Source organism: Heloderma suspectum, chromosome 4, assembly GCF_057233095.1.
Source record: "Heloderma suspectum isolate Gila_16-S chromosome 4, 16-S_ref, whole genome shotgun sequence".
Classification (NCBI taxonomy): domain Eukaryota; kingdom Metazoa; phylum Chordata; class Lepidosauria; order Squamata; family Helodermatidae; genus Heloderma; species Heloderma suspectum.
Genome location: NC_139461.1, coordinates 166976592 through 167000493, shown reverse-complemented (window position 1 = coordinate 167000493; position 23902 = coordinate 166976592). Strand labels below are relative to the sequence as shown.

The 23902-nt window shown below is 44.1% G+C and overlaps 1 protein-coding gene across 11 annotated transcripts in view; it reads right to left on the bottom strand.

Moving 5' to 3' along the window:
- KLHL20 (kelch like family member 20) overlaps positions 1-23902 on the bottom strand; it is a 50892-nt gene that overhangs the window by 4695 nt on the left and 22295 nt on the right. For all 11 annotated transcript variants that reach the window (XR_014790361.1, XR_014790362.1, XR_014790363.1 and 8 more), the window contains 8 exons: positions 19337-19495; positions 12774-12868; positions 11542-11657; positions 8490-8673; positions 5061-5204; positions 4822-4955; positions 3968-4176; positions 2801-2907 (listed from right to left, as the gene is read on the bottom strand). Coding sequence is in view for 3 of the 11 variants with exons in the window: in XM_084851157.1 (XP_084707283.1) it covers positions 2801-2907; positions 3968-4176; positions 4822-4955; positions 5061-5204; positions 8490-8673; positions 11542-11657; positions 12774-12868; positions 19337-19495 (1148 nt within the window). In the remaining 8 variants the exon portion in view is untranslated. The remainder of the gene's footprint in view (positions 1-2800; positions 2908-3967; positions 4177-4821; positions 4956-5060; positions 5205-8489; positions 8674-11541; positions 11658-12773; positions 12869-19336; positions 19496-23902) is intronic.

Below are 23902 nucleotides of genomic sequence, written 5' to 3'. Positions count from 1 at the left end.
CGGAGATCTCTGTCAAGGTAACAGTGTTTCGTTTTGAAATGTGTTAGAATTTCATAGAGCCTGTAGCTCCTGACCATCAGCTACATGATTTCTGAAGAGTGTAACCATTAAGCTTTTGCCATGGGATTCCCTGCAATAAAGAAATCTCACTGATTTGAGTGTCCAGTGTTGGACTGCCTGAGCATGTGCACTGAAGAGATCGAGAAAACCTGACAGCATATGTTCCTGGACAAAAACAACAACAACACGCTACTACTATGCTCTTGCAGCTGCAACACACTATGTAAGCTGGGAGACCCAACTTGATTAAGAAGAAAAGAAGATATTGTAGTAGCTGTCTCCAAAAACACTGAGAACTGTATAGTTGGCTGGCTGATGCTGTAAGTGATGTTACAACTGCAAACTAAGACTGTTTTCCTGTTTGAGACCCTAGTGGACAAAAGCTGACCTGAGTCACTTGTCGCCCCTGACAAGGCAAAGATTCAGTTGCCCTGTATCTCATCATGTCCTGTTTCGAACTTGGAATTTATAAATACAAACAAACTGTAAAGCTTTACTTTCAAGTCCTGCCGCTGCCTCCCAAAGATGATTGATGGCTGCGTAAAGAGTGCAAGTATAAGGCAACCCCATCTCCCTGCAACGTCCTGAGTTTCGGCACTTTGTTTCAGTGTGCCAGGTTGAAGGGGGGGTGGTCATGTTATGAATCCCTGGCTAGCCTGTCTAGTGACTGATAGCCCCAAGAGTACCCCCCCATGCAAGCCTCAGTTTTAGTCCTTGTTTGTGAAGCATTTAGAAGTATAATTGTTGTTCCCTTGCTGTTAAGAGCTGTACAGTTCAAAACTGCCCAGTAACTGTCAGTTTACTTTTGCAGAAGGGGAGGGGATCATAGATAAGATCTCTCCTTTTCTCCTTGCAAAAGAGATAGTTTTGTTGTTTTTAAAGTGTTTGAAATAACTTAGATTTAGATTTCCAAGTAGACCCATTGAAAGCTCAGAAGCACTGGCAATGTTTTTGCAAGCTCCCTAGTTTAGACAGGGGCTTCCCCTCAGCAATCTGAGCAACCAAGCCGAGAAAGCGTCGGAGGGGAGGAGAGTAAATTTTTAGAGTGAAAGAGTGTTATGAGAGCAAAGATAATGTCAAAGGCCCAGCTTCAGTAATGCAGTGAGGCCTTGTAAGTTATAGCCACGATTTGATTAGAAGTAGCCTAAAAGGGTTTAGGCCTATCCAGTTTTTAGAATGTCAGAGTCTGTGTGAGCTTATCTCTTGTCAGTGTTCTCAGAGCAGAGCCAAGGGGAGTCACCCAACTCCCTGTCCCTGAGTTTAGCCTTGGCAGGCAGGGAGGCTGGAAGCTGTCCATGAGAACCTGACAGAGGCAGAGTGAGATTTGCAGAATAGTTGCCCAGGTTGAAGCATCACGGCTAGAGAGCTGAGCAGTGCCACTGATTGTACTCAACAGAGTATCTCCTTGTAAGTAAACCTAAGGATCTGATTTATCACTATCTTGGCACCTCTAACCTAAGAGTTCAAAGCCCACAGCCGGGGCAATGCAGAGGCCTGCAACTCTTTCCAGGCTGTTTTAATTACGGAGTATGGGTTGTAAATCCATCAAAGAATCAAAGGTAAATCCTTCATTTTCCTTTTTGTTTTTTTTGCTACTGTTAAGAAATTTTAACTCATTTTGAAAAATATTGGAATATAGTATAACAAGAGTATACATAAAAGGATCCATAGGAGCTCTTATTTCTATAATCTGAAAATGTATATCTATTGCACGTTCAAGGGACTTTAAGGAAACTTTCCTTAAGGACTGTAAGAGCCCCTGATCATCCAAAGAATCTCTTCCTTGCATTCACTTCTGCTTATGATTAATCCCTTAATCATTCTGCATCCACTGTAACCCCTTATTATTAGCTGCCCTGGAAATACTTGGTACTGGAATATAAATCTGTAAAATTAATAAATACATAGATAAAATGAAGAAAACAGAAGGCGGTGGTTATGAAATCTTATAATGTGAATTGTATGTATTGGCTGCCTACAGTTTCTGTGAATCTATTCATGAGCTTAATAAAAAGGGTGGTTCAGGCACAATGTCAAACCATAGTCTTATGTTACATGAATGAGATCTGGGCTTGTCTGCTCTCTTCCTCCCCTGATTTTGAAACAACCAAAGTTTGCCTTTACATTTGAAAGGCAAACTCATGAAGGATAAGGTCATCAATGGCTGCCTCCAGTATGCCTCTCAATACCAGTTGCTGGAGAACAAAAGTGGGAGGGTTCTATTGAGTTCATGCCCTGCTTATGGGCTCATAGGCATCTGATTAGCCACTGTGGGAACAGAATGGTGGACTAGGTAGCTCTCTGGTCTGATCCAGCAGGGCTCTTCTTATGTTGAACTAATCAAACATTATATGCCTACAAACCCAGATTAACTGTCATTTCTAGTCTTGTTTTATGGGCAAACCATAGTTTTACTGGTTCAAATGCAAACACACTATAGTTTGCTGCAGAACTGGGAGGAAACCCAGTGCACCAGGGGAGGAGGGAATGCACATGCCAAGATTCGTTAATGTAATGCCAAATCAAGGTTTGCTGAACCAAGCCACAGTAATTGTGCCCAAGGTCTGCTATTTTCCCTCGTTAAGATTTTTTTTAAGTCAGCCATCCCAAACCTGGTGTCCTCCAGATGTTTGGACTAGAACCCCCCAGCATTCCTGACCATTGGCTATGCTGGCTGGAACCTATGGGAGCTGAAGCCTGGAAGGCACCCAGTTGGGGAAGGCTGTTTTAAGTTGTTTACCTCCATGTGTTGGCATCCGGATCAAACACTTCAATGGTCTTCAAGTATGTTGTGCCATCAAAACCTCCCACAGCCATTAGCTGTCCATTCACCACAGCAAGGCCGACCTAGATGATAATGATGATTTATGTTACTTGCGTAAACTGGGATGGTTTTTGAAGTCTAGTGTTCTAAAGGCAAGGACTTCTGTAAAAGGATATTCACTGAGGTCAGGTATGCAGCATACGCTGTTAGAAGAGCAGCTGAGAAGGAATAATATGGATAAGGGTAGTTTGGCTTAACTAATTTGTTGATCAGTCTACAATCCAGAGTTGACAAGACTGTGCTGGCTTGTCCAAAGTCTGTACTTGTTTCACAGACCCAGTTCACATAATCTGAACAGCCCAGGTGGGCTGTGGTGCATGCTGGCAGGGATTTGAATATTCACCACCTAGCCATGGATTGTCATGTCATGCAAACTCAGCAGCATGGGATGGGCAAGGGGGAGAACGGGCCACGAGGATTGTTTAACCTTCGCACAACCCCTGCTGCCTGGGTTTGCATGACACAAAAAGCTGTGGCCAGGCAGTGAATATTCAAAATGGCCACCAGCCCACGCCACAGCCCACCATGGCTTAAAAAAGCCACGGTGGGCTGTTCGATCATGCAGACCAGCTCATAGTGTCTAAATAGAGTCTATGCATGTAGTGTCCAATACACATAAGCCTAATCTGCAGTGTCTTTACACACATGCATTTTGGATGGTAACGATTGCACAAATTAGGCCTATGTGCATAGATCCCACTTAAACAGTAAACCCAAGGTGTGGATGACCTTTTAAAAACTGGTTTAAGATGGTTTCAAAATGTTCTGTTTCAGCACCCCATATTACATCAATTGGCGCTATATTACTAGCACAATGCATACTGACATAGAGCTGGGCTTCTGAGTTTGTTCTGCCTCACTGGACTAGGCATGGAATCCTCAATTCCCCAAAACAGAACTCCAAACACTGTTAGGTAATGATCTTCTTTCCCAGGTTCTAAGGCGTTTAACTGGCAGCTTTTGCATCCTAAAGTCATAAAGGTCTCCCTATCAAACTTAATCTCATTGAAATACCTCTCACATGCCTGACAGTCTAATCATGACAGTTGAGCGGGAATAGCAGCCAAGTTCAATAAAGCTTACCCCGCTACGCCGTGATGTCATGGCTACCACAGGAGACCATTGGTTGGTTCTGGGGTTGTATCGCTCAGCACTGCTAAGTTCAGTAGTATCATCTCTGCCTCCCACAGCATAAATCATATCTTGGTATACTGCACAACCTAGGTGCTTACGCCGGGTACCCATGGGTGCAATTGTGTGCCAACGGTTCTCCTGGGGGTTGTAGCGCTCCACTGTGGAGGATTTGTATGACATTGGTCAAACAGTAAAGAAATCAAGGCAAATTAACAAAACCAACCCCCCACCCAAACATCAATAGGTGAAGCAAGTGAGCATTTGTTCATTCCAACTTCTATTTCATCATAAGAACATGAGAAAACCCTTGCTAGATCAGACTAAGGGTCCATCTAGTCCAATATCCTGTTTCCAAGAGTGGCCAGTCAGATGCTTCCAGGAAACACATAAGCAGGACATGAAAGCAGCAGCCCTTACCTGTTTTCTACCAGAATCTGGAAATCTAAGGTACATTGCCTCTGAACCCTCAGGCTCCATTTAATTATCATGGCTAATAGCCACTGATAGACCTACATAAGCACAGGAACATTGAAAGACTAGGGTTTTCAACACAGGTTTCAATCCCAGCTCCTAAGCTATCTTGGGAAGCTGCCTATCAGAGATATCCTGATGCCTATTTAGTATAGAATGAGTGAAGTATGACAATTTGGTAAAATGCAGAGCTGGTCTCTACTGCTGTCTACCAGGCACAATTGTTTTCTCAGCATCATCTTCAGATATATCATGTGAAACTTCAGCAGTATCTGATAGGCCAACTGTGACAGCAGGCAGATTGAAGGTAACAGCTCTTGCATGAGAAATACCTGTGTTCAGAGGGGACGTCCCATCAGAGCCTCCGACAGCATAAAGGAAGCCCCCTAGCACTGCCACAGCCACCCCAAGGCGCCTAGTACTCATGGAAGCCACTCGGGTCCATTTGTTCTCTTTCGGGTCATACCTGAAACAAAAACCAGGAGCATCTCACTTCAAATATAACAAATTCCATCCCCTTCCTGAGATCACTCAGGTTCTGTCTTGCTCTTTCCTCCCTTTTAAAAAATACCTTTCAACAATGTTGAGGCAGGAGACACCATCCTGGCCACCCACAGCATAAAGGTAGCCACCAAGAACTGCCACACCAACACTGGTCCTGCAGGTGCTGGTGGGTGCCACATCACTGCTCCACTGATTGGTCTTTGGGTCATATCTAGAAAAGGCCAAACATGTCATTTCTTCATGATAAACTCCCCAAGGGTTCTGACTCTTTTCTTACACGTTTTGCATTTTCTCACTGCCTACTGTTCCCTAAAAACCTCTCCATCTGGTGTGTGTCATTAAGACCTTAACAATCTGACCCGGACAGGGACTAACCACTGAACCCAGGAAGCAAAACTATTGCCAGGGGCAGACCCTTTGTTTCAGATCACAGGTGGTCTTGGAGAACACTGCTTCCAGTCTGGCTTCTGGATCTGGTTTTGGAACAGAAACAGTCTTGGTCACCCTAATGTATGACTTACACCATACATTATTCACCAGGGACTGGATTTGGGGGCAGAAGTGCAACTCGACTGGTCCTTTTGGATCTTTCAGCAGTTTTCAGTACCATCAAACATGGTATCCTTCTGGGTCTCCTTGCCAGATTGGGCTTAGGAGGCACAGTGCTATGGTGGCTCCAGTCCTTTCTGGAGGGTCAATCCCAGAAGGTGGTGCTGGGGGATTTCTGTTCCATTCCATTGTCTCTGGTCTACCGACTGCCTCAAGGTTCTATCTTGATCCCATGCTTTTTAACACAAACTGTTGGGGGAAGTCATATGGAAGTTGGGCTGTGATGCCATCAGTATGTAGGTGACACCAAGCTCTACTTTTCTGCCAGTAAATCCCAGGGAGGTTCTGGAACTCTTCAACGCATGTTTGGGGATGGATGAGGGTGAACAAGACAAAACTGAATCCAGACAAGATGGAAGTACCTTCTGATCTAGATGAAGGTGTACAACCAATCTTGGACAGGGCTGAACTCCCCTGAACGACCAAGTGTGCAGCTTGGGAGTTTTCCTGGACTTGGCATTATTTGTGGAAGGACAGGTGACGGTGTCCAGGAATGCCTTTTACCAGCTTAAGCAGGTATGCCAACTGTGACTGTTTCTAGACAGGGGATCCTAGGCTCAGTTAAGCATGCAATGGTGCCAACCAGAATAGACTACTGAAATGTGCTCTCCATAGCTGTCTGCCTTTGAAAATGGTCTGGAAACCTCAACTGGTACAAAATGTGCTTGCCCGAATGCTTGTAGGGGCCAGACAGTTGGAACATGAGACACCAATACTGTACCTGTTACACTGACTGCCACTGTGTTTCCAGGCCCAATTCAAAGTATTGGTGTTAACCTTTAATGCCCTCATTTTGCAGTAGGTTACCTGAACTACCACCTTCACAAATCTAAAGTCATTGTCAGAGGTCCTGCTTGTTTGCCCACCTATCAGGTTGGCAGGCACGAGAGATAGGACCTTCTCATTGGTGGCCTTTCAACTGTAGAACTCCCCTCTCTATTAATTAATGTATGGCCCTTTCAGTGCAGGCCTTCAAGCAAGCCATATAGTCCCACTTTTTTCCTAGGTCATTTTTGCTTACAGTTGTGATGGTGATGGCTGTGATTGTGATACCTATTTAATTTGGTTTGAATCGTTTATGTTATTTATAGTATGAACTGGCCTGTGTATAGATTTTCAAGCTGCTGTTTTGAAAATGCTTTATACTGTGTTGTAATTGGTTTTATCATTGCTTATAATGCTATTTTATTATGTTTTTATGTACGGAAGCTGCCTCATGAGGGCTATGCCCTAAAAGATGGTCTAAAAACCCATATAAATAAATTGGATAAGGCATATCATATCATCATATATACCAATAGCAATTTTAGTTCTCTGAGTGCCCTTCCTTATGTAGCCAAAACAGCACCACCTTTGCACAAGAGAGAAGTATCAGCAGGCTTGGGGGAGAAGTACAAAAATGTTTTATGTGCAGAAGTACAAAAATGTTTTATGTGGGGCGGGGGAACTGGAACGGAGGGGGAGAATGGTATGGTGTAACCTCAAAGAAAGCATGGATGATTGGCTAGAACACTGAGCAGAACTCAACACTGCAACATTTTGTTGCAGGCCCCACTTATGTATCTATGTGTGATTATTGTGAAATAACCACCACACATACTCTTAAGATTTTCAGTGGGTTTTCTCTGGGGTGGCAGGGTTGTTACTGTTGTTGCAAATTAATCTGTAATGCATTTAAAAAGCAGGCCTTTGAACCTTGCAGTGAATGTTGCTACCCACCAACTGAAATCTTTGTTGCAACTGTCTCCTTCCCCTGAAACGGTGCTCCTTCTAAAGCATGTTCATGATTTCAAAACTCATGTTTTGGGCACACATCAAGCGTTTGCGCAGATTAATTAGTTTCATAAATTTACTTTGGGTAAACATGCTGAATTTCCAAGCTTTGGGTAAACATGCTGAATTTCCAAGCTTTGGGTAAACATGCTGAATTTCCAAGCTTTATTCCAAGCCCAGCATTTCTTTATTTTTTAGTAGTGTGCTATGGAGGGGTTTCCCCAGAGCCAACACTGAAGGAGAACAATTAACTGGGGAGCAGTGACATGGCAGGAGCTGATCATTCCATTGCCAGATATTTCAGAGAAGTCCTGGTCCCACTACCAGACCAGAGATGTATCCTCTAGCCTTACAAGATATGGCAATCACAAGGGACCTGGGGAGAAAGCAGGTATTGGCTGGGAATCACCACGTAAAGGCTACAGACAACTGAACAAGAAAGTTTTCTCAGAGGTCAGCTGCGTGCCTGGAAGCTGAGCCTGGGAAAGAGGAGAAGGAAGGCCAGATGCTGTAGAGCCCCCACTCCCTCAGTCTAAGGCCTGAAAGAGAGAGGTTTGTAGTCCCTTCTTAGTCCTGCTAGACAAGAGGGTTAAGGGCAGGAGAGGTGAGCCCCATGGACTGTACACCCACGGCTTCTAACAGATCAACACACTGATGAGTTTTCAGATTATTTTTAAAGAAAAGAAATAGCAAGTGCTATTTTTCTCAGAGATCGAAATGGTGGACCAGATACCTGAGCCCCTGCAAAGATTAGCCGTGCACACTACATGCTATATATACCAACATTTAAAAAGAACTTGTTCAGGAAAGCCTTTGGGTATTCATCAATCTTTTTAGGTTTTGTTATGTTGGGTGATGGTTATGATCAGTGAGTAGGAATGGTCCTCACATTGCTGCATGTCTTGGTTAGAGTGGGTTCTCGTTTGTATTAGGGTTTTAACTGTTTAGAGTGTGAACCACCTTGAAACTAAAAAAAGCCCCTTTTCAATGAATGAATGAATGAATGCATGCCTGGAATGGCAGCTTAGATCAAGCCTATTAGATATCCATTGCAATAATCTCAGCAAGCAGTTAAGCACCAAAGAGCCTAAAATTGTGTCAGACAAGGACTTACCTTTCTACACTGTTAAGATAGGAAGAACCATCATGTCCTCCCACCGCATAAAGAAGATCATCCAAGACACTGACTCCAACACCACATCGCCTTTTGCTCATGGAAGCCACCATTCGCCACTCATTTGTTTGAGGGTCATAGCGCTCGACGCTGGAAATTGCATCCCCGCTGCACCAGCCACCCACTGTGGAAAACAAGTTGGAGGCAGTGGAATGTCAGGGCATAATTCAGGTACAGGCCCTCCTGGAGCCCCAATCCACCACTCTGGGGTTCCCCAGAAGGCCCCACACCTTTCCTCCAACCATGGATCATTTGGTGGTTTCCCAACTTTTGTGCAGTTTTTTCCTCATTCCAGCAGGTTGAAATGCCTCTCCTAAGGTTTAGTTACCGGCAGTAAGATGTTTATGCTGAAATAGGCTGGCCCTTTTTGTATGTTGGCTCTTCCCCTTTTGCCTTCAGCCCCACCCACCACTGGAATGTGGCCCCCAAAGCTCCTCCAAAATGGGATTTGGCCTTCAAGCTGAAATAGGTTCCCCAGTCTTGGTATAATTAAATATGCATATATTAGGGAAAAGAGAGAGCATCCACCAAAAGCTCGGAACCAGCACACAAATGTTTGCAGCCAACCGTTGTTTTTTTTCTTGTCTAACTTCTACCCAGAAGAACTGCTTGCTCGTTACTCTGGAAATCCAACTAGGTGTATGTGAAACAAACTGGATCCTGAACCCAGGGGTGCAGCCTTCCCTGCAGCTACCAAAACATGGTGGATCGAATGCCCCCTCCAAAAGGAGCCTTGCTTGTCCACATTGGATCTATGGGATTAATGTTCCCTCACCATTCCAATCAGATTTGGAGAGAAGAGCTGGGTTTTTTTTATTATAATTATGTTTGCCTGTGTATTATTCTAGATCAGAGGTGGGAAACCACGGGCACTGCAGATGTTGTTGGACTCCCAACTCCCATCGGCCCCACCTAGCATGGCCAGGGATGATGAAAGCTGTAGTCCATCATTTGGAGGGCCAAGGTTCCCCACCCATGCTCTAGAAGGAGACCAGAGATGTCCTGTTCAGACCCTCTTCTAATGCCAGTGTTGGGTTCATGCCTCAGTACAAAGAACATTGCATGCAGGCAAGGAACTCTTCATGCTCTCCTGTGGAACAGGTGATTAGCGATCAGAAGGTAGTAGAAGGTAGAATAACTTTAGAAGGGGGCTCTAGTTAAAAGAACAGTGTCTTATATTGTGACAATTCTTTTATACTAATGACAGAGAATTTTATTCTTCACATATCTCAAGCTAGTCAGCATTCATATCTGAAGTTCAAGACTGGGTAATGGTAACTTACAGAAACTGAGCCTGTCTTAAGTTTCATATCAAAAGTTGCTTCCTTCCCACCCCATCTATTATGATCACGTCAATAAATAGAAGGCAGGCATCATCTTAAGAGAAATGCACACAATGCAGCAACACTATTTTCAGCTCACTCTCACCTCCTTAAAACTTGAGGAAATTAAAAAAAACAAATCTGAGCAGGGCATATCAATTATAGCACAGCTGCACTGCCAACAAGCCTTGTTCTAAACCTCTTACCTAGGGATGGTGGCAATACATAAATAGTTGTAGAAACATAACTCAGGCCTTGTTCACAGGGTTGGGACCATAGCTCAGAGGTACAGCACTTTGCATGCAGGTCAATCCCAAGCATCTCCATTTAAAAGTATCTATTGAAAAAGCTCTCCCTGAGCACCTGGTTTGACCTGGTCTGCCTAGTTTCCTATGTTTACATACTCATCAGGCCAAAACATGGTGGAAGAGCAACAAGAGCCCATCCTTACAGATAATGTCAAGTATGGTGCAGGTGTTCTACACATCAGGGGTGGGAAAACCGTGGCCCTCCAACTCCCATCATCCCTCACCATTGGCTATGCTGACTGGGGATGATCGGAGTTGTAGGCCTGGAGGCCAACAAGTTGCCCACCCCTGCTCTACATGAACACCTAATCCATGAATTTCATCCCCCAGCCTTTTAAAAAATTGCATTCATCAGGTGTCAATGTGGAGCATCCACTTCTGATCTTTGCGATGCAGGGAGGAGCTCACACTGCTTCCACAGCCCAGGTTTTTGGTCATGGATTAATTCAACCCAGTGGGGTGCATGTGCGCGCATGTGCAAGAGAGAGACAGACAGACAATAACCTAGGTTTTCAAATTGGGAGGCAATAGCTGTGGAAATATAAGCTGTTCTCTGACACAGACTCACAGTTTACATTTTGTTCCCAGCCTTCATTCAAGAGTCTCAGGGCAGCAGTCCACCTTTTATCCTCACAACCACCCTGTGAAATAGGCTGAGAGATAGTGCCTGGCCCAAGGCACCCAGTGAATTTCACAGCTGAACAGAGATTTGAACCCACATTTCCCTGATCCAAGTTGGACACTCCATCCACTAGACATTACACTGACTTTTTGCACTCGTCAGTACATTCATCATCTGCCTCTGTCCGCTGCAATCTCAGATTGAGGAGGGTATTGATAGCATTATCTTGTCCTGCTTGTGAGCCTCCAGAGGCCTCTAGAAGGACTCTGTTGGAGACAAAGTGCTAGACTAATCTTGATCTCAATAGTAAAGTATTTCTTATGTTCACAGCCATCTCTGTCAATTAAAACCACAATTTAACTAAAGAACAACCAAGCAGTTGCCCATTTTTATGGATTGTTTTGTTTTTCTTGGAAACTGCTTTTCTCAGAAGCCACAGGCTTATATGGCTATGTTCCCTCCCTTCCCCCGACCTAGCATAACTTTATATTTCTGGCTGAGCAGCTTGCATTTAACAGTTACATTTAGAGGTCAGTAGTTTGCAACACTCACTAGTCTTTACATTTAGAGAGAGTACACTTTTTTCCAGTTAAAGGAGGGCCCACTATGACCAAGTCAGACATCCCATGGTCTGGAACAATGCTAAGGGTCCTGGTTGCTGTGCAATATTATTGACAAAAAGTGTACGTTTACCTAAGTCCCTTGCCTCACTGACAAAGTCCATGGTCATATGTGCATACCTGCAAAGAGTACTTCCCCACAGCGGATGGGTTTGCGTGGTCGAGTTCTTGGTCCCTGCATCAGTGGTCGCTCTTGGGGCAATAGCAGATAGTTCTTAGCTTCATCCACTAGGTCCCTTCAGAAGAAAAGTCAATAAAACTATTTTGTTATTCTGATCAAGTAATTTAGCAAATCTGTTACACCATGACTCCAAAACCAGATAGCCAATTAAAAACATATCAATTAAAACCTAAACCAAGACAGACGAAGCTCATTTGAAGGTAACATTTGGTCTACCTACCCTACCTATTCTGAAAACTCTGATTAAAATTAGCAACATTAATATTGATAGCAATGTTTTCTAGGGGAAGCCAAGTTATGAGTGGCAAGTCACTTTGCCATGAGTGTTTTTTTAGGATTTACATTCTAGTAGTTTAGCTTTCTTGAAAAAACAACACCAAGGCCATGTCAGCTTTATTGTATCCAGCCAGGCTAAAAATCTTCGATGTCAATCTGTCAGGTTACAAGGTATGCATTTTTGAGTGATCATGCTGATACCTGGCTACTTGTGTGTTGATAAATTAGGGGTGCAACCATAAATGTACTTAGTAATGAACAAGTTTCATTAGACTCAGTGGGACTTACTTCAGAGTAAAGATGCCACAGATCATGCTGTATAAGTTAAATTTGTCATCGGTACAGATTAAGAATATATATATATTCAGTATAAATAGAGTAAACAGGCATACATGCTCCCAAGAATCTCCCATCCCCATAACAGGAGATGTCTGTGTGATAAATGCTATTTTCTGGAAAGGCATTCTAACTTTCTCCAAGAAAGACAGTTTGAAACTTTCTTAAAGTTTTCTCTAGGAAAGAAGACACCATACATTCAAGGTTGCTATAACTGGACACCTCTGCGCAGAAGGAAATTGCAATTAGTTTCATGGTAGCATGAAATGGAAAGAGAAGGATATGCAGAGATCTAACACTTGAAATGACATGATTCTGCCTAGACAGTAAATTCTAGACTTGGAAAAAAATGTTTATTTTTTCAAAACATTTCAAGTCCTGATAAATAAAAAAGATACCTCAGGATCTTTTTGTTTGTTTGTTTGTTTTTGATGTATGGCAGACCGACACACACAAATAGTCAAGCTTCTAAACCGTGACGTCTAATAGAGTATTTCACCTATAAAGAATTTTCGGTTTCCAAAATGCAAAACGTTCCTCACCATCAGTGATGACTTACCTACATTCTTCATCACTTTTAATGAGTGGATCAGAACCAACTGTGCCTACCAGGAACTTTGGACTGAGCAGTGGCAATCGGACATGTTGCAACACCTGTGAGCCAAGAACAGTGGATCAGAAATGGGGTGCAATACTGCTGCAGGGGGGCTAGCATACACCCACAGTTATGGGAGTGTTTTCTACGATGCGGTCAACTCAGCTATAGATCAGGTTATCAGATGCCGAAAAGCAACATGCACAATTCAGACATCCCAAGCTATGGTTTGTGCTTCTACACCCAAAATGGCATCCTTGATTTCACCATTCTATTTGCAGGTGAAGAAACCGGGGGGGGGGCAGGGGGGTCAACATTTTAACTCTGACAAGTGAACTCAAGTGTCATCCCTAGGCACAGGCTGTGGGCTGAAAGTCCGTGGCCCCTGCTTTCTGCCTGCTGCTGTCATCAATCGCCTGCCACTACTGCATCCATTTCAGTTGCTGCCCATCCCTTGCTCCTACCCAAGGAAAAATGCAGGGTGTTCCCTTCTAGCTCTACCTCCTCCTCCCTCTTTCTTGAGAAGAGAGAGTGACAAGAGGTCACCCACTGCACTGAAACAAGCTCAGGAGGAGGAGGAGAAGCAGCAGCAACAGTCCTCACTCAGGCTGCCTCCTCCACTGATAAGCTTCAGGTATCCAGGGCGGGGCATGTGTGCGTGGGGTTGCCATGCAGCACAGAGTGTCTGAGCACTGAGCCAGAAGTCCCCATTTCCCTCCTCTCTAAGGCCCCCATCCCACAGTGCCCCCATCTGCAGTGGAGGCACTGCTGGTCTCCCTTGCCGGGCTGTGGGAAGAATGACAGAGGACGTGTTTTCATATGGCTTATTATTCCTGCCAGTGTTTGTGTCAATTCTTAAGACTCCAACTCAGAGCTTTGGGTGTCAACCAGCACAGAGTTGGGAGTTCGTGGGGGTGTAGAACCTCACATTCACATTCTAAGGCCCGGGTATAGAACCTCAGGTTCGACAGCCAAATCCAGCCCTCCTGGGAGCCAAATCCAGCCCACCAAGGTTCCCACAGATGGCCCCACCTCTTTCCTCCCAACCACTAATCATGTGGGATTTTGCCGGATTTTGTGCAGTTTTTTCCCCCATTCCAAAAGGGGGAAATACCTCTCCTAAGGCTTAGTTACTCGCAGTAATCGCTTTTGGCTAAAACATGCAGGTATTTTCAGTATTTTGACTCTGCTCTTTTTGCCTTTGGCCTTGCCCACCACCACAGAAGCCCCTGAAAGCTTCTCCAAAATGGAATTTGGTCCTTGAGCTGAAAGGGGTTCTGGACCCCTGTTCTTAGGAGGAAGAATTTCAGAGTCCAGCCGCCTCAGATGCACGCGTGCCTCAACCCAGTTCACAGGCAAAACCAGGAAGGCATACCAAGCAGCCCAAAACCAGAACACAACAAAAGTGTCACAAAATCACAAAACCTATTTATCAATCCAACTGACATTCTGCCAGGAACAGAATACACATCTACTATCTAGGGGTTGGACTCGATGGTCTTATAGGCCCCTTCCAACCCTACTATTCTATGATTCTATCCAAACAGCTAAGCCAAAGGATCCAGACTGGCAAAATGGGTGCAATCTGGGGTTGGGAAAGGGTGTGTGGGGGTGTGCTAGGAAGGAAAGGTGCACACTGTTAGCAGGGGGTGGAAGCTGGGTTAAGCCTGTGCAACCATCAGCTTTCTTCCTGCCTGCCGTGTTTCCTTCTCTTTGTCTGGCCTCTTCCCTCCAGTTCTTTTTCCTACCTCCCTTATCATTCTCATGTCTGTCTATTTTCCCATCTTTGCATAGCAGTCTAGCTATTATAATTAGAATCATCCTCTCAGTACTCCTTCCCTTTACAGTTTGACTTCTTCTCCTTTCTTTCCCCCACCTCACCGCTTCCTGGGGCTCTTTAGCTTCTGCTTCCTTCTAACTTAATGTCTTAATGTCATGAGAAGAGAAGGAGGAACCAGAGCGAGGGAAGAATCAAGAACTTGTGTCCACTTCCCCATTGCATGAGCTACCCAGTTTTCTGCTCCAAACAAATCCCCAAGGAAAAAAACCTCAAAAAATGTGACTTTGGGGTCAAAACACAATTGGGGGGTGGAGGAGAGAGGGAGAGGTTTGCAAAGGATAAAACTGTGGAAGTTGCCATTTTGAGATCAAGACAGAAGAGAGAGACATAAAAGCAGAGAAGGAAGGGGGGACTTTTTAAACATTCCTTTTAAACATTCATCTTGAGGGGGTTGTCTTGAAACAATTAAAGAGGATCTTCTGTTCAAAAAGAAAGGCAAGAAGGTGGAGAAGGTGGACTAGGCGGTAATACACAGTAATACACATTATCCAAAGCACCCCTCCATAACACCCCCGCCAAACAGGACCGTTAACTCCAAAGTCTAAAGTTAACTAACCATACCACTGGGTGAACTTAGTAGTAGTGTTCCTACAATGTCACTCTGAACGAAACTGCATGGTGGCATAGTGTTGTTCAGAGGGGAACTGTGGGAGAAAGAAATAGTGGCCACCAGCTGCTAGAAGGACTGCCATTGCAGGACAGGTAGTGGCAGCAAAAAATGTTGAGCGGACGTTTGGGCACACCTTTTGCCCCCTCAACCCCCACCAAATTCAAGCCAAAGTTTATCTGCAGATGTCTGGCTCAGCCTTATTTAGATTCTTGTCTGCTTTTGTTTTCTGTTCTCTCAGCACTAATCTTCAAGTTCACTCCTGTCTCCATGGTACAACAGTCTCTGGATATGTCACAATGGCCATAACTATGGCTTACTAAGTCCGACATAACACTAAACCATCATTAGCATAAACCATAATTCAAGCCTACTTCAAACCATGGTTTTAGATTGTGTTTTGCTGGCTGATCACAAACCATGATGTATTGGCAGAACATTCAGGATAGATAAAAGAACATACTTCTTCATTCAATACATATTTATAGAATTAATGGTCACAAAATGTAGTGATGGCCACTAGTTTGGATGCCTTTGAAAGGGGAATAGTCAAATTCATGCAGGATAGCAGGTCTATCCATGGCTGCTACGTAGGATGGCTATATGGAACCTTCAGGTTTAAAAGCACCATGCTTCCCAGCAGTTGGTATTGGGTGGCAACAATGGAAGACAGCTATTGCTTTGAAGGACTGCTTTTAGGCTTCCCAGAGGCTCTCAAGGAATGAGTTTGTTCCCTTGGGACCAAGGTAGATAACCTGGAAAAGCTGACAGAGGCAGAGAGATTGGTGGATCAGACCTTCAAGGATGCAATAATGGCATCCTACTCCCAGGATGACAGCTCCTCTCTTGTCATGGAGAAGGAGGGTTTCAGAGACAGAGGGCATCACTCGAAGGAAGAGGAAAATGACCCTTTAGAAGGGACCCATTTTGCAGAGGACAAACAGATATCCTCTCACACCGAGAATATACTTTTGAGGAGCAGGGGGGTGTCATGGTAGTGGGTGATTCAGTCATAAGAGACAGAGACAACTGGGTTTGTGGCAGGTATGTAGACTGCATGGTGACTTGCCTGCCTAGTGTTAAAGTTGCAGATGTCATGCATTGACTAGATTCAGGCAATCAGTGGAGGAAAAGGGAACATAGCTTCTTTTCCCTGTCCCTTGCATGCCGCTTGTGCACCTGCCCGCCATTTCCCTAATGACCCTCACCGCAGCACAGGTTGCCATGTCATCTGGACCCGGCAAGGTGCATGGTGGGGGTGGCTTCCAAACCACTCCATAACCCCTGCAACAAGCCATGGGTTGCAGGGTGGTTTGGAAGCCACCCCTGCTGCGCACCTCGTTGGGTCCGGACAACACGGCAATCTGTGCCACAGAGTGCAATTAAGGGAAATTGCGGGCGGGCAAGTGAGCGGCGCATGCAGGGTGGGGAAAAGAATCCACCGTTATTTCTTTTCCCCATTGATCATCCAAACCCAGCCATTGTCTGGATAACCTGGTAGACAGACCTGGGCTAAAGCCCAGCGGTCACAGTGCACCTCAGCACGAATGATGTGGAAAATGTAGTTGCTAGGCAGGAAGTTGAAAGCTAGGATTTGCAAGGTAGTTTTCTCTGAACTACTACATGTTTCACACACAGGGCCAGCTAGATAGGTGAAGCTGAGAGGTCTCAATCCCTGAAGGAGATGGTGGCACAGGAAGGAGGGGTTTAGATTTGTTAGGCACAAGGAAACACTTTGGGACAAGCTGGGCCTCTAAAAAAAGGGATGGGCTCCATTTCCACATAATGGAACCAGACTGCTAGCGCTTAACATCAAAAAGGGGGCAGAGCAGCTTTTAAACCAGGGATGGGGAATCTCCGCCACACAGGCCTGATCCATCCCAGGAAGGTTCCCCATCTGGCCCATGGAGAGTGAGCCAATGTGATGTCGATTTCTAAAGAAGGAATCTAGGGGCAATCCAGGAAATTACATGCCAGTTAGCTTAATGTCTGTTCTCGGTAATGTGATAGAAAATGTTATTAAAGGTAGAATTATCAAGCCATAGAATGGCAAGTATTGCTGAAGAGGAATCAACATGACTTCTGCAAAGGTAAGGCCTGTCCCTTGAACCTTTTAGAGTGTTTTGGGAGTATCAACAAGCATGTGAATACAGATGATCCAGTAGATATCGTTTACTCGGACTTTCAAAATGCTTTTGACAAAGCCCCTCATCAAAGAATTCTGAACAAACCTAGCAGTCATGGGACAAGAGAGGTCTTCTTATGGACTGGTAACTGGTTAAAGAATAAAAGTAGAGTAGGAAGAAATGGACAGTTCTCCCAAAGGAGAGATGTAAACTGCGTAGTCCCTCAAGGATTTGTACTGGAACTGGTGCTTCTCCTCAAATCCCCTTTTAAAGCTGACCAAGTTGGTGGCCATCACTACATCTTGTGGTAGTGAATTCCATAGTTTAACTATGCACCATGTAAGTACTTCCTGAATCTGAATCTCCCACCATTCCACTTCATTGAATGACCCCGGTTCTAGTATTATGAGAGACGGAGAAAAGCATCTCCCTATCCACTTTTTCAACACCAAGCATAATTTTATGCACCTCTACCATGTCCCCTCTCAGTCACCCTTTTTCTAAACTTAAAAGACCCAAATGTAATAGGAGAGTTAATCCAGCCTCTTGATAATTTGGGCTCCCCTTTTCTGCACCTTTCCCACCTCTACAATGTGCTTGGGTAGTTGTACCATACATTTATATAAAGGCATTATAATATTCAGAGTTTCATTTTCAATTCCCAATGATCCCCAACATGGAATTTGCCTTTTTCATGGCAGCTGCACACTGTGTTGATGCTTTATGAAGCTATTCACCACAACCCTAAGATCCCTTTCCTGATCAGTCACCACCAGCTCAGACCCCATCAAGTTGGGATTGTTTGTCCCAAGGTGTATCACTTTACAGTTGCTTGCACCGAACCGCATTTGCTATTTAGATGCCCATCCCCAAGTTTAGAGAGATCCTTTCGGAGCTCTTCACTGTCCCTTTTTGTTTTAGCCACCCTAAATTATCTGGTGTCATCAGCAAACTTTGCCATCTTACTGTTCATCTAACCCCAGATCACACCAGATAGATTACCTCCAATATCAGAAGTGGTATGCCTCTCAATATCAGTTGCTGGGGAACATGAGTAGGAGGGTGCTGTTGTACTCATGTCCTGCTTGTGGGCTTCCCATAGGTATCTGTTTGGCCACCATTAGGGATGGAACGCTGGACTAGATAGGCTTTTGGTCTTACCAGCACAGCTCTTCTTATGTTTTTATAGGCCTCTGGTTGGACACTGAAGGAAACAGAATGCTGGAATGAATGGGTCTTTGGTTTGATTGAGTAAGATCCTTTTTCTGTACTTAGCCTTAGCCTTGTTCCTTCAGTCACTGTGCATGCTGTTTTGGCTGGCTTGAAAGTGCAGAGCCCTGCTGGAATCTACCCTCCCATGACAAAGGTAAGTCATCTGGGAAGTGGAAGGAGAGGGCTCTCCCCCTCAGCTTCTCAAAAGCAAACTCCTACATCCAAAGGTGGGGCCTTTCCCAACTCAAGTGGTCCTTCCTTCAAGGGGAGAAGGAAACTATTTGGTTAAATAGTACTAATAAAATATACATTTGATTTTAATAAAATTTGGAAAATGGTTGTTTTTTTGCCAAGTGCTTATTAATAATTGCAGTGCATTTGCACTCATTGGCCAGAATATTGGAAGGCAGGAGCAGGCTTGCTTCTGACAGGCAAAATACTACCTGTATGTTTTCCTTATGGTTCTGTAAATAAAAGGGCTTAAGTAGAAACTGACATTTTAAAAAAACTGAATATTTAGGGAAGGGGCCAGTCCCCCACCCCCACCCCACAACTACAGCCCTGACTGATGATTCCCCCCCTCCCCTTTTCTTCCCTCCCTCCCTTGTTTTCATTCACTGTCATGACTTACTGTAAGCTCCTCGGTGCAACAGCCTGTCCTTTTTGTAAGTAGAGAAATGCATATTTTGGCCAAGGCATTTTGTAAACAAATGGTCCTGTAAGAAAAGCATCTGGGGGTTACCTGGGGGAGCTGAGGCCGCCTCTCTTGAATGCTGTATTTCACCCACGCCATCACTGCATTGAACACCTGCTCTTCACTCCGGACATTCAGTTCGTCACTGGATATGATGTCAATGAGCTGATTGGCTGGAAGCAACATGAACTCCTCACTTTCCATCACCTGTACAAGAATACAAAGTCACAGAAAGCTTTCAGAGCAATCAGCAGCATTTGGAAATGCAGAAGTGAAGCCCTGTTCTAGCACCTTCTACTTTCACAGATTTTGGCACAGGGACCTTACAATCCTCATAAAACAACACACTGGGCAACTTTTAAATAATGATACAGTTCAAAACTAGTGAAAGTTTGCTCTGAATATGGAAGGCTTCATTTCAGATCCTTGGCAGCTATGAATTTCAGGGTGGTCTTGGGCAGGTCATTATTGCAGTCTCCGTTTTCCCATCTGTAATCTGGAAATAATGACAACCAACCCTGAAACAACATTGAGAATAAAGGAGCTAAAGCATTACTTGATTTAAAGTCTTCCATTACCCATATTCTGAATTAACACAATATTCAGTAGTGAGTGAAAAAGTAATACATTTGAATGGGGAGCAACACCAGCTAATAAAGCAGTTGCACTCGTACTACAGACAAAAGCCAGAACACAGAGAGATTCAAACAAAATTACCCAGAGTACTGTAGATAAATCTAAAAAGCCTTTCTGGCCATAGTTTGCAGCAGAAGACAAGAGTGTCTCAGGGAAGATGGACTCATTTGATCCTACCCCACCTTTCGTTTGCTTTCTCTAAATATATACACAGAGACCATGAGTGCAAATGCACCTGAGAGGGAACTAGAGACTCTGAAAAACTGACAAGGACTAAGCTACGCTACCCTTGCAAAGTCGCAAACATGTTAACAGATTTCTTCTAGAGCCTGGGTAGGAAGTAATTTTCTCAGGAGACACGAGAGGACTCAGAGACTTGCCTTCTCACATTTGGCACAGAGGAAAGGACCTGGACTGTATTGTCCCACTGCAGCCTAGCAAGCTGTAGTTACTTTCTATAGCAGCTTGCAGTCCTAGGGAGTCACAGCATGGCCTGAACAAAGCTTGCAGAACTTGCGACCCACCAATCCACAGGCAGCCCATCAAGGGCTTAATCAACTTACGGTTTTGCCATTTGCCTAGGCCAAAGTATGGGACTGGTGAGCTGTGTTCAGCTTGGTGGGCCACAAGTTATGCAGGTCTGCTAGAATACAGTGAGCAATTTACCGCTTGAAAGGCAACATGCAAGCCCATTTTTTTAATGACTTCTTAGAGAAGGGGGTGGAAACAGGTGAGAGAAATTATACTGTGCATGCAGGGCTGAGTTAGCTACAGAGCATACCTAGGCAACAGCCATTCCTTTTACCAGAGTACTACCACTATACAGTTATATAAACATAATACTAGCTTAAACAGTTAATCAAGACCAACTGAAGGAAGCTATAGAAAGAACCAAGTGATATGTTAATACCCAAGCCAATTGCTTGTTGATAGTCCGTACAGCATTGAAGAATGGTGCTGTTGTGTGCCCAATGAAATAAACATTAATCAGTGATTGAATTCTTGCAAAGGGAGACAAGGACAGAACCAGATTACTTCTTCGCCAGAAGTGATATACAAGTCTTCGGTGAATGTTCATTTGGGACTTCTCTGCAAACACTTTAACTCCATGGGATCATGTGGGAGAGGTCTGCTGGGCAACACATCAAGTGTGTGAGGGAAGCAGACACCAGTAGGAGACCAAGTAAACATCTGTGGTAAAAAGTTGTGGTACTGATTCAGAGTCCAGATACAAAGGTCATCACTGGAACTTTTAGGACAAAATGAATACCCTATTGTTTCTAATCAGTTCTGAGTCTATAATCAAAACTATATTCTTTTAGGTCCTAGAAAAAAAGTAATGGCTGAATTGTCAATCATAACTCATAAAACTTAGGGTAGAACTCTGAAAGTCTTTGACAACATGAAGTGCCAATAAACACTGTTTATAAGGTCTCCCAATACACAATCAGCAGAAAGATTTGTATTGGAGAGATGGAAACACACAGTATGTGGAATATAAACAAAACACTTGCTTGCATGGGTAAGACAGATGGTTGGGAAGTTGTTAACAGTGGGGGGGAAACATATATATTGTAAACCAGAGGGCTGGCCATACTTGCTTACATCTAGCATAATTAGCATATCATGCTCATGAAGCTAGCAAACATTAAAATACAGGTGGCAGACATACTGCATATGCTTCAATTACAGCATTTTCAGATTGTTACTTTAAAATGTGAAAAATCCAAGCCAGCCTTTGAAAAGTCTGGATTTTCTGCACCCACAAAAATTACAAATTCCTTTTAAATAGCAAGTGCTGGTTGTATAACAATTTTGCATTGGAAAAAAAATGAAGTAGAGAATGCGTGAATGAAAAAGCCGGGATACTCAAAACTCTAGTAAGCATCCAAAAACTTCACAGAAGAGGCTTAGGACCTGTTTGTACAACAGCCACCATGAGAACACTTCAATGTAGAAAGTTGCAATAAAAATCATTTACATAAGATGGACAGATCATGGTGGAGAGTTCTCACAAAATGTAGTCCACTGGAGAAGGAAATGGCAACCCACTACAGTATTCCTGCCAAGAAAACCCCATGGAACGTATCACAAGGCTAAAAGAGATGATGCCGGAAGATGAGCCCCTCAAGTCAGAAGGTGTCCAATATACTACTGGGGAAGAGCAGAGGGTATTTCCAAGTAGCACCAGAAAGAGTGAAGCGTCTGGGCCAAAGCTGAAAGGACACTCAGCTGTGGATGTGTCTGGTGGTGAAAAGAAAGTCCGATGCTGTAAAGAACAATATTATTTAGGAACCTGGAATGTAAGATCAATGAATCAAGGTAAGCTGGAGGTGGTCAAACATGAGATGGCAAGATTGAACATCGACATCTTGGGAATCAGTGAACTAAAATGGACAAGCATGGGCGAATTTAATTCAGGTGAACATCGTATCTACTACTGTGGGCAAGAATCCCTTAGAAGAAATGGAGTAGCACTCATAGTCAATAAAAGGGTGGGAAAAGCAGTACTGGGGTACAATCTCAAAAATGATAGAATGATCTCAGTACGAATCCAAGGCAAACCATGCAACATCACACTAATTCAAGTCTATGCCCCAACCACTGAGGCCGAAGAAGCTGCGGTTGATCGGTTCTATGAAGACCTACAACACCTTCCAGAACTAACACCAAAAAAAGATGTCCTCTTCATCATAGGGGATTGGAATGCTAAAGTGGGAAGTCAAGAAATCACCGGGATAACAGGCAAGCATGGCCTTGGGGTACAAAATGAAGCAGGACAAAGGCTAATAGAGTTTTGCCAAGACAACACGCTGATCATAGCAAACACTCTTTTCCAACAGCACAAGCGGTGACTCTACACATGAACATCACCAGATGGTCAATAGCGAAATCAGATTGATTATGTCCTTTGCAGCCAAAGATGGAGAAGCTCTATACAGTCAGTAAAAACAAGACCTGGAGCTGACTGTTGCTCAGATCATGAGCTTCTTATTGCAAAATTTCGGCTTAAATTGAAGAACGTAGGGAAAACCACTAAACCATTCAGGAACAACTGATTGGTTCAACATTGGGAAAGGGGTACGACAAGGCTGCATATTGTCACCCTGCTTATTTAATTTATATGCAGAGTACATCATGAGAAACAACAGGTTGGATGAATCACAGGTTGGAATTAAGATTGCCGGGAGAATTATCAACAACCTCAGATACGCAGACGATACCACCCTAATGGCAGAAAGCGAAGAGGATCTAAAGAGCCTCTTGTTGAGGGTGAAAGAGAAGAGTGCAAAAGCTGGTTTGAAACTCAACATTAAAAAAACGAAGATCATGGCATCTGGCCCTATCACTTCCTGGCATATAGAAGGGGGAGAAATGGAAGCTGTGACAGATTTTACTTTCTTGGTCTCCAAGATCACCGCAGACGGTGACTGCAGCCATGAAATTAAAAGGCGCTTGCTCCTTGGGAGGAAAGCTATGGCAAACCTAGACAGCATAGTAAGAAGCAGAGACATCACCTTGCCGACAAAGGTCCGTGTAATCAAAGCTATGGTTTTCCCTGTAGTAATGTATGGCTGTGAGAGCTGGACTATAAGGAAGGCTGAGCGCTGAAGAATTGATGCTTTCGAACTGTGGTGTTGGAGAAGACTCTTACAAGTCCCCTGGACTGCAAGGAGGTAAAATCAGTCAATCCTAAAGGAAATCAACCCTGAGTGCTCACTGGAAGGACAGATACTGAAACTCAAATATTTTGGCCACCTAATGCGAAGAGAAAACTCCCTGGAAAAGACCCTGATGCTGGGAAAGACTGAAGGCAAAAGGAGAAGGGGACGGCAGAGGATGAGATGGCTAGATAGCATCACCGATGCAATGAATATGAATTTGAGCACACTCCGGGAGAGAGCGGAGGACAGGAAGGCCTGGTGTGCTATGGTCCATGGAGTCACAAAGAGTCGGACACGACTTAACGACTGAACA